At 38.5% G+C, this 11,128-nt stretch overlaps 1 protein-coding gene across 1 annotated transcript in view; it reads right to left on the bottom strand.

Annotated features, from left to right (window-relative positions):
- Positions 1-707: 707 nt before the first annotated feature.
- BAZ1A (bromodomain adjacent to zinc finger domain 1A) overlaps positions 708-11,128 on the bottom strand; it is a 65,027-nt gene continuing 54,606 nt past the window's right edge. Inside the window, exons 22-27 of the mRNA XM_063160378.1 lie at positions 7,603-7,850; positions 7,287-7,510; positions 5,559-6,028; positions 4,363-4,505; positions 2,245-2,332; positions 708-1,714 (exon numbers count right to left, since the gene is read on the bottom strand). Coding sequence (XP_063016448.1) covers positions 1,524-1,714; positions 2,245-2,332; positions 4,363-4,505; positions 5,559-6,028; positions 7,287-7,510; positions 7,603-7,850 — 1,364 coding nt within the window. The 3' untranslated portion in view covers positions 708-1,523. The remainder of the gene's footprint in view (positions 1,715-2,244; positions 2,333-4,362; positions 4,506-5,558; positions 6,029-7,286; positions 7,511-7,602; positions 7,851-11,128) is intronic.

Raw genomic sequence — 11,128 nt, 5'->3', positions numbered from 1 at the left:
TTTAAAATTCCCCAACCCACAACTGCAACATTTTGAACTGATCAGTCTCCTATCCACCACCACCCATTCCCTGAACTCAAGAGAATGCCCATTCTCACACCTCTAAGGCAATGCAAGCACTACAGCAGCCAAAGCAAGCCACAATTACATAGCAAGTAATTGTCAGGAGCATGTTCAGGCTTTAACCCTTTAACACAAGCTGCATAAACACAGGGGGAAAGATGCTGCTGCAGCAGCAAGCCTCATGTTTGTTTTTCCTACAGCCCCTTCCTATCCCCAGACTTCCACTCTATAGTTTTTTCTCGGATTATGGCATATCTCCAAGAGGACAGGACTGATTTAAACCTATTAACTAAAACTGAGCTTAATAAATTTACATTAATAAATATTGAAAATAAAACTATCAAGCATACTAAGGATACTTTAAAGAAGCTGCTGGTCAACTGAACAAATCTGTGAGGTTTTACACAATAGAGATGCAAATTAAAGATCCATACAACTTACACTACTCACATTACTCCAGACAAACTGATGGACACTTGCATCCCTCTGAGACCAGGAACCACAGTGGCTGCAGCTGCCCAGAGTGCTGGCTGGGTACTCATACTGGAACCACATTCTGCTGTGTTGCCTCCAGCAAATTGTCCTCAGAAATTAATGGAAAGGTGGTGCAGCAGTACAACTCAAGAGGAAGTCCAAGCTCAACATACTTTGAAAAAATGTGTCATTTTATTTGTACACTTCCAAAGTTGAATGTAGAAATTTAAGAGTACAGTCCTGCAAATTTACTCATTGCTAGAAGAACTGCCAGGGACACAAGAAGGTATTTATTGATTGATCATCAAGTCAGAGGGGAAAAAACAAACAAACAAACAAAACCCCACCCTCCAAAATTTAAAAAGTTATTGGGACTATTTTTTTTGCCCCAAGTACAAATTTTATAAATACAAAACAAATTCACAAATTACTTTGAATGCTAAATAAATATCTACTTAAACTCAGACCGAATACCTCCAGCCAGCACTGGTACAGTACTTGAAAAGATATGCAGTTGTACTCATTAGTGTTGAGAAGATATGCTCAAACAAGTTTTAACAACACACACAGTTTCTTCAACTGTGCTACAGCAGAAGATTTTCTCTGAGTTGATAAAGCCCTCAATACCACAGCTCCTACAAAATCTAGAGGATGAAACAACGTTATTTTGTGCAGGAAAAAACAAAGTACTTCTGGAAGATATCTGGACACATGAATGTATTAAAAATGTACAAAACCTCTGTAAACCAGTACTGTATCCAGTACATCTATCAAAATTATTAGACACTGAATAAAACTGTAGCAAAGGTAATCTTTCCTACATTCTCCTGAGTGCTTAATATTATATTGAGAATATAGTGCAGGCCACACTTCAAGGTGGTTAAACAGTTGTTATTGCTTTAAATAGACATGACGACTGGGTAATTTAACAATCCATTTTAATGAATGTAATAAATTCCCTCAAGAACTCCTTTGGAAGGCAGAGGTTAGATTCGAGACTTCTTCGTCGCGGGAGTGCTGTGGTCCACGTTACCAGAGGTGATGGGAAGTCCAAGCTTTTGAGCCTGAATGTGGAAGAAAGCCTGAAGTCTAGTTCCAGCTTTTGCTTCACTTGTGTTACGAGGGTTGTATTCAAAGCAGTTCGAAAACATCAGCTCAATATCTTCAATGAATTCAGCTAGGGCATAAAATAAATAAATTTAGCATGTTTCAAGTCATCAGCAGTCTGACAAACAGTTTGACACCAATAAATCAGTACAGTGATCCTATGCAGAGCTGCAACACAAAAATGTCTTTACGTGTATCAAGTTGCTATCCTTGTATCAGTGCTGTTCCATGTCAACATTCTTCAGTTTCTCTGATTATCAATACAGGAAATACAAATCAGAGACAAGAACAACAGCACCTTTTCTAATTATTCCATCAGTGCCACTCTTTGATATTAAAGGCTTGAGAACTACCAGAAGTTTCATAGCTGCCCATTTCTTATCTATCCATCATGTATGTTAGTAGGAAAGGAACTATGTTCAACAGATTTCATTTTAAAAAATATTAGTAATTACTCTTTTAAAAAACCCAAAACACCACAAAACCCCAAAGCAAACACAATTTCAGCTTTCTAATCATCCAACACAGTTCTATTTTAGGACAAGGATTTAAAGTGAGAGAACATGGTACAATATACCCCTTTCAATAAACAATACTTACATGCTAACTTATATTCACATTTATTCACTTTTTCACGGATTATATTTAAGGCAATAGGTTTTTTGATTATATCATAGTAGTCTGGTACCTAAAAAAAAAAAAAAATCCAAACAAAAAGATTAATGGACAAACAAAGGGAAGCTTAAATTCTGTCTATGTAAAACATTAAAACAAATAATGTAACAGCAAAAGGCATTTATGTTTTGCTTTTAAATAAACAGAGGAGTCTTACACAACTACCTTCATTCCCTGAACTGAATATTAGTTTTCAGGCACTGCTTTTTTTTCTATCATTCAAGTAGCAGATTACAACAAACATTAGCCAGAAATTTAATAAATAAATCTACTCCTAAATGCCCTGTGAACAACTATAAGAAAATTGCATGAGCATTGTGCTGTTCCGGCTATTCCCATCTGTTGAGTACAAAAATTATTTCCAATATTTTAAATTTTTTATTTTTTCTGCAATATATTACAATGTTAAAAGCTCTTTAATCATAAGTAATAATCATTTTGACTCCACCATTATTCATTCAAAATGCAGAGATTCCACTCACTTGTGTAAGAGCAGCAGCAGGAGACTCTAGGCAAGTACTATGGGATCAAGGGGAGGAAAAGGACTGCCTAACCCTTAAGTGTACTGATCATTTGGATCCAGTTTTGAGTTCCAGTAAGCACCAAGCCTAGGGTGCCTGTCTCACAAAGTGGGGTGGGGGAAGCAAAAGAAAAAGGTATCTGAGCCAAACATGCCTTTCTCTCCTCCAAAGAAAGATACCCACATGCACTATCATGTATATTTTAAAATCTAGGTTTTGGTTATGGCCTGCAATTTTACTCTAGATCAAGTGCAACCTGCAAACAAACCTAAAGGAAGAATCAGTAAAGAAACAGAATTAAACCAAGACATTTTTCATTCCTTTTCCTTTAGGAGTGCTGTTAATGTAATTACTAAAAAGAAAAGTATTTTTCTCTTTCTAGCTTGCTGTACACTGACCATTCAATGTATCCTTTACATTGTCTTAAAGGCAGCTAAAAGTTTAAACCAAAATATTCATCATGATGAAGAAAATCTGGGTCAGGTATGGATTTCTCCTTTCAACTATATAGAGACTATCCCTTAGTGATTGATTCAGGCAAACCAGAATGCACTGAATTCTAGCAGTTTAGTTTCAGCACCAAAACTAAGTTGAATTCTCCATCTTTCTTTGCATTCACCAGATTCTTGCCCTTCCCAACATAATTCTGATACTCTATTATTAGCCAGTCACTATTCTCCATTTCATTCAATATTCCTCTCCTCCTCTACGCTTACTTTGTTCATTCACATTTGTACATCATTCTCTTTGTCCAGACAGATTACCCTTCCAACTATTTGAGACTCTGAATTCAGCATTTCAGGTCTTTATTAAACAGCTATCATTGCTAATTTTAGCAGAGCCTTAAACACCAAACTCTAGATCCCAAGAATGCCTGTGCAGAGTTGCCCCAGAGGCTTGGAAAGGACAGGCACTTTGGCAGGGTCAGATAGGGTCAGCAGTGCCTTACAGAGGACAAGCCAGTGCAGCCTGCAGAAAGCAGCTTTGGCAAGTTTTATTGTAGTAAAAACCTCTAGAGCAGCACTTACTTTGGGTACCCACATTATCATCCAGTATTTTGAAATTTAAACAAGAGGGAAATTAAGAATGAAGCTACAGAATCATCTTTTTACTGCATTATAATTAAGATCAGCATGAAGTTGTTTCTATCTTATTATTTATCACAGGTCTCGTCTCAGAATGTCTTTGCATAAATGAAAGATTAATTCAACTAATTAATTAATAATCACAAGCTTACCTTTAGCAGTCCTGTGCTCTACTTATTTGGCTGGGTTTTTTAAAACCAAAGCATTTCACATTTTAAAATGGCCAGTGAAAAGTTTATGTAAAGTTTTGCCAATACCACATCAATTGTGGAAGTTATTTCTGACACCAAATATCTGAGCTGAAATGCAAGAGTTCTCCTGAATCCCATTGCTTGGCTCTATCCTGCTGTTTGCACCATGCTGTAAATTCCCCAGGTTTACCAGCAGCAAGCAGGGCTCTCAGCCATTCCTGCTGCCTGTAGAGTTGTGTCAGTTACCTGGATTTTGGAAACCAGTTTCATGAAAGGCCAGCTGTCATCGTGCCGCACCAGCTCCACTATCAGCTGCTCAAAAGCTGAGAGCTCATGGACTCCACCCTGACGTCCTGAACTTCTCCTGCTCAATACTGGAGGAGATGATTCTGGAAAAAAAACCAACCCAACACCCCCCAGATAAAGATTAAAAGTCTGACAAATAAAATAATTTTTTAAAATTAATAAAAAGCTGAAACACCATTATTTTGGGGTAATAAAACTGTAGTTTAAAAGCACAAGGCATTGTTAAAATACTTTAGTTTGACCTAAAGTAGTAACTATACTCCAGTCTTGTCATTTACTATTAAAATGTCTCTCTTGTCATACAGAATGCTAAGTACCAGGCCTTAGCTGGGTGCCTCCTCCATTGCATTAATTTTGGACACGATTTTTTTCACTGATTTCAATATTAAAACAATTTGTTAAACACTTGAAGAAAAGCCCTGTTAGAGAAAAACAAGAATAAGCTGCCTGCTCCTAACTTTTACTTTCACAAAAACCTCTATTCAGATTGGTTTTATCTGCTTTCAACAGTAGCCAGCAGGGTAGTTAAAGGAAAAGCTCAGACATTCTGAATAGTGACAGACAGAAATGGTGAAGAATACAAGGCTGCTACACTGTAGTGCAAGCTCTTTTACACTCTTCAGTCTCATACTGGGTCCTTTTTGTTTTTAAAAGTTATTGTATCTTTCCAAGTATTTCCTTAGCATCAAAGTATTACCTTAACAAGCATGGACACTGTTAGCCCTATACCAGGCAGACAACATTTTTCTTCTGGAAGCAGTTTCTTGTTCTGTGTGTATATTCCCAATTTCACTATGTTCCCTCCATCTGTGCTCTTCACTGTTTAATTCTTTAGTAAAATAAAATCATAAAAGCTACAAGAAAACATTTCCACTTGTGTGGGTTAAGGCACTTCCAAACTTTCAATCCACCTATTATAGAGCATATCGTGTGCAAATATGAAATTTCAAATATGGATACAACAAATCTCAGACAGCTGAAAATTTTAAGGTTCTATCAGTGTGAAAGAAAAACTGTCTCATTGGAAGTGGCAAAAGTGCCTTCAACCACTATTCATGATCTCCATGCTCTACCACACAATTATTTTATCAAGGAACAGAACGTGGATTTTGCTGTGGTAAACACATTTCTCTAACCTGTAGATTGTCGTTTTCTGCCTCTTCTCTTGGGTTCAGCAACAGGAAGGGAAAGCTTTGAAGCAGTGACTGGCAGTTTCCTGAGGCGCTCAGTGGGCTCTGCAGTATCCACAACTCGGAAGCCCAGCGAGCTGGAGGAGCTGCTTCCCAGTGAGCTCCTGGCGCTCTTTCGTCCTCTTCGTCTCCTTCGAGGACTGAGCAGCTCCACAAAAACATCTGCTGGTAATGAACTTTGGCTCTGACGAGTGGTCCGGCTATGAAGTCTTAAGGTGGGCTTAGTCACTGCTGGGGAGGCTGATTTTATGTTTCTTAAACCCCTTCTGGTCATTTTTGATGAAGATTCAATTGGCTGGCTCCGAGAAGCGTATCTTGCCTGACGCTGGCTGTTCTGACTTGAGAATGGATTGTTGAGCTTGGCTGCTCTCATTTTTAATGGAAACTTGACCTGAGATCTTCCTTGTTTTGATGGGCTACAAAGTGAACAGTTATGTTTATTTATTCCAAAATTCCATTTGTCTCTCTTCCCTGTTTTCTAATTCAGCATTTAAAAAACCCAGCCATTCAAGGTTGAACTGGTAAGCAGCTGGCTAACAACCTGATGCAGTCAGTCACCCAAAATTACCATTATCTTAAATACTCCTCTCAGGTCTCTTAGTGAAATATTATGTGGAGTACATACCTTAAAGAAATTTTCAGAATGCTGATCATCTTTGCAGCTTATGCAATAAGAATACATTAACTGGAGCACCAGCTATCAATTTCTTTAAATCACTTACTTCTCACAGCAAGTGTTAACTACTAAGATTTCTGAACATTATTATCAGCCAGATAAATAAAGCACAGTTGTAAAATGCTACTTATAAGAGTTAGGCTCTGTCAGGTTTTGTAACTAATATTTAAGACTCTCCTTCCTTTACAGGAAAGAGACAAGATCCCAGAAATAAATTCATTTCCCGAGGACATGCACATTCTCTCCAACTACTGAATCTCAACTGTCAGAGCTGCTTGCTTTAGTCAATTCAAAAGACTGTACAAGAAAGAGCAGAAAAATACTCTGAGATCAGAAAAATTTCCTTCAATTTTTATGTTGCTGACATAAAAATTTTATCGAAATTACCAATTTGTATTATTTAGTTGATTGTACAGCGTTTTCTGGTTGGCTGTTTTTCAAAGATATTTTCTTGGGTTGTTTGTTTGCGTTTTGTTTGTTTTGGTTTTGGGGTCTTTTTCAGGGGGTAAGGGTTGTTTGGTTTGTTGGCCTTTTTTAAACAGCTACTGCATTAGTCCTCAGGGATTCCCAATGTCCTGTGGCCTTCAATGGATTGTTTTCTCTAATGTTCTAATAGTGCATGCATCTAGTCCTCCAAAAGTCAAAAGTGGACAAAAATAACTCTGGGCTTTCTCCAGAAAACCTTTACTGTTTGAAACTCTTTCCACTTCACATTCACACAGCAGCTGTACGCAACTGAAGCTCTGATGGCCTCCTCTCATCCATACATTCAAAGCTGGAATTTTTATCCTGAAAATGAACCCAAGTCCAGAGGCCCTAGCTTTTGTATTCAGTATTTTGTATTCAGTATTAAATCTTTTGGTAAGAGCTAAATTTGCAACAAGCTGCCATTTTTCTAAAAATAAAAATTTTTTTCATACTAGAGTTTCAGGATACATGCTTATGTGAACAACTACTCCAAATAACGATCAAGGTGATATTTTAACAAATCTGTTTACCTTATCTCTTCTTCCTCTTGCGATTCATCCTCCTCATCTTGCTCTTCTTCATAATGCTCCTCCTCACTTTGTCCCATCTCATCATAGTTTGCCTCTTCTTCCCCTTCTAGCTGCTCAGCAGTCTCCTCATCACTTTCCACAGAAGGTCTCTGTCTGGAGGAGAGGCGTCTAGAGCGCTGTTTTGGTCGGCACTCTGGGCAAAACCAATCTCCTTCAGGAATGACCTAGGAACAGAAGGGGAAACGAAGAAGCATTATCATTATAAGAACTATTCAAGCTCTGTGTGAGAAGGAAGCAGTCCTTTCTCCTGAGGTACCTTCAGCTTGGGCCTGATGCAGTAGGTGTGATAGCCTCGGTCGCAGCCATCACACAGCACCATGCTTTCCGCGTCGCCTTTCTTCCGGCACACCTTGCAGCGAGCGTTGAGGATGGACTTGGACCAGATGACGCTGCGGTCCAACGTCGACAGGTGAAGGAAGACTTGGGACAAGCTGGTAGAAGAAAGAAGTGACTCTCTCCAGCGATCCAGAACTGTTTTGTAGGACCGTCCACCATCACTGGCATCTTCCATTGGAGAAGGGGATTTAAAAAAATAAGAAAAATGACAAACCCCCACAGAATTATCAAACTTCTTTTTCAAAGATCCAGGTTATTCTAGAGTAAGAGGTAATACTCTTTCAAACAGACAGCAAGTAGTAAACTGGGATAATAATTCAACCTTTGTCTTATCTCTTCAGTACTGGAGTATTTTCTACATAGTTTCCAAGGTGCTGGAGCTTTAGTATTTTACTCTTCAATACCTATTAAGCTTAGAACTTGCACATACATAGGTCATTAATAAGACAATAAATTCAGATATAAACCTGGAAACCTAATTTGATTCAATTTATAAAGTATAAAACATAACTTAAGATCATGAAAAAAGGATCACATACCCAATTTACCTTCCTTTGTATTTACATCTGGAAATCCCAAAATGTTTAAAGAAAGTACCTGAAACTTCACAGGCAAAGAACAGCTTGTAGGGCACTTTTCACACACACTTGCTCCAGTACAGTCTACCAGAGAGCCTTTCAGCCCTCTGCCCATGCCTCACTGCCTTCAATCCTGCCCTGCACCCTGCCTTCACAAGCACCTGCATCTCTGTGTGGCTGACCAGGTTGGATGACTGACCTGGATGAAATGTAACTGTTTCCTTAATACCTTTTAAGCAATGTAACACACAGGAGTTGTGGTCCACATCAAGGGTCAAACCAAGTAACACCTAAGTCCCTAATTAAGTTAAAAATAAACGGGGGAGGGAACAAGGGTGAGAAATTAAATGGCATTTTCAAATACTTTTGGTTTGCAATCAAGGCCATGAAAGCAGCTACACAAACACACACACTGAGCAACGAGGGGGACAGTACTGAATGGGAGTGGGCAGCTCAGCTGGGAACTAGAGAAGCAAATAGGCTGTTTGAGAACCTGAGAGAAAACAGAAGGTATAAATGATAGCCTGCACTGCTGCTCCTGAGCAGGAAGCTGGTTTCTTTATTGAAGCAGAAAGTTATTTCTTGCGTTTTAAAGTAAGAGGGTTTGAGGACAGGAAGAGACAATACAACAGTGCTTGTGGTTATGGAGATGTCTGCAGACTTCCCTTCTAAAAGTGATAGTCCAGCTACTACTGTGTGATCTCAGTTGATTAATGATGCACTCCAGTATATAATGCCACCCTGCCTGCTGGAATACTGACAGCGGGCACATGAATGGCCTGTGATGCACCTGGCTGCCAAATGATTTATGCCCAGGACTAGGAAGAGAAAATATCTAATAACAAATAAAATGAAAGAACAAAAATGAGACTAATTGCTCTCCTGGCAAAGCCCTTCTGCCTTCTCATCAACTGGCTGCCAGGATTTGTCTAATCTTGCATACATTTGCATTAGCAGCAAGCAGCACAAGAGAAGTGATGGGAGAAGGCAGAGGATAAACAGGCAACACAGCTTCATAAATAAAATACAGCCACTCCTGAACTGCAAACCTGTATTTCCTAACATTTCCTATTACGTAGACCTTAGGCTTGCTGTGTTAAATTCAGTCTTCTGAAGACAGTGGACAAGGTCCTTTTCACAGTACTGCAGTATATCTCCATGTATTTTTTTTTAATTCAGTAAGAAAGTTAAAATTGCTTAAATCAGATTTGTACTGTAACTCTTACTCTTAAAGACACATTATCTTAAGCACATATATAAGTCTGGCAAGCATTTCTTTGGCTAACAATGACAGCTTGAGCATTATTACTTTTATTTGGAGGTTATTTTCAGCCTGGATTGGCTTACCAATATAGTTCATCACACAGCACAACAAATATATTGCAACTGTGAATTTGCAGAGCAAGTAGAGATGAAAATTCCTGACCACAACCCGCTTCAGCATGTCCTGCTGCTGAAACAAGCAAGCCAAACAACATTCACTGTTTCAGATCCCAATTTGTAAAATAAGAATAACACTTTTTTCTTCCATCCATCATCTTTCTCATTTATATTGTTGACTCAGAGGGAGAAATGGCCTCTTTCTTTGTGTCTGAGCAGCTCTACACTGCGCAGTGGGATACCCTTCTGTCAGCTAAGTCCTCCAAGCCTTGCTACAATGCAAATGAAGTCATTTGACAGATCTATGCACTCATCTATCAATAGCTAATTGAGTTCAGGGAAGGGTTTTCCATTTTAGTTTTTCTAGAAAGGATATGCAGTTGCACAATGGTGTGAAGTTTTAGAAAAAAATGGGGACATTAAAAGAAAGGGGGAAAAAATCCCAGGATTATGTGAACAGGCAGATTTTGGTCCCAAAGTGAAAAAAAAAATACAGTTCTTTATTTCTGGTTGCAGAAACCTTTTTCTTAGTTTTAAATATTTGAGCTGTATTTGTTTCATGCTTAAACCTTTGGCTTCAATACCTTCAGTGTAAGGAACTGGCTACAAAATTAATTAAGCAAAAACCAATGAAAAAAGAAAACTTGATAAAATATTCAATGCTTTCTAATTCTTACAAGTAACATTTAAAATTTACCATCTCTCTGACTAGTCTTGTCTTTCACTCTCTTCCTCCTTTTATACCCCCAGTGGTGCCTTTCATCATCTTCTGCATTACCTAACATTAAATTCATAGAGTTATTTCAAATACCTTTTTGAAGCATGGCAGATTATTTTTTAATTAATTTTTATATTCCATAAATGTGTAGTCTAAAAACATGACTTGAACAGTGAACAGTGGTTCTCAATATGTGCAGACAGTGAAGGGTAGGGGAGTGCTGTGCATGGAGGAATTGCACATCCCAGTGTTTAATCTGACTCCCACTACAAACAGAATGCTTGAACTAAAAGCTCTGAATCCTACCCTGCCTTACCTTTCTGTCCAGCTCTGGTGCAAATGGCCACAGGAGCAGATACTAACCACAGGTTTTTCTCAGCAAACAATTTGTTTGGTCTGTGGTACCACAAACCTCCTCACAGCTCAAAAAATGTAGCCAGGTTATGGGCACAGTTCTCAAGAGAATTAGTTCATCTGTTCACTTGAAACAATGTATTTTGGATGGTTTTGTGCAGGTGTGTTCTGGAGTATTAAAATGATTAAATTAACCTCTCAGGAAGGAAGAGCCATGGTCAACCTCATCTGCTCCAATTACAAGGCACCTTTGACTGTCTTCTCTGAAGAGCAAACAAAAATTCTGTATCATAAAAAACACCCATTTCCACCTTTGCTGCCTCTGCTCATGAAACTCTGCAGGGAAGTAATGGAAGCATAAGAAAAAAGTATATGTATATATCTATCATATCCAGGATACTGTTGGAAGATGTCTG

Source organism: Melospiza melodia, chromosome 6, assembly GCF_035770615.1.
Source record: "Melospiza melodia melodia isolate bMelMel2 chromosome 6, bMelMel2.pri, whole genome shotgun sequence".
Taxonomy (NCBI): Eukaryota; Metazoa; Chordata; class Aves; order Passeriformes; family Passerellidae; genus Melospiza; species Melospiza melodia.
This window is presented reverse-complemented; position numbering and strand designations above follow the sequence as displayed.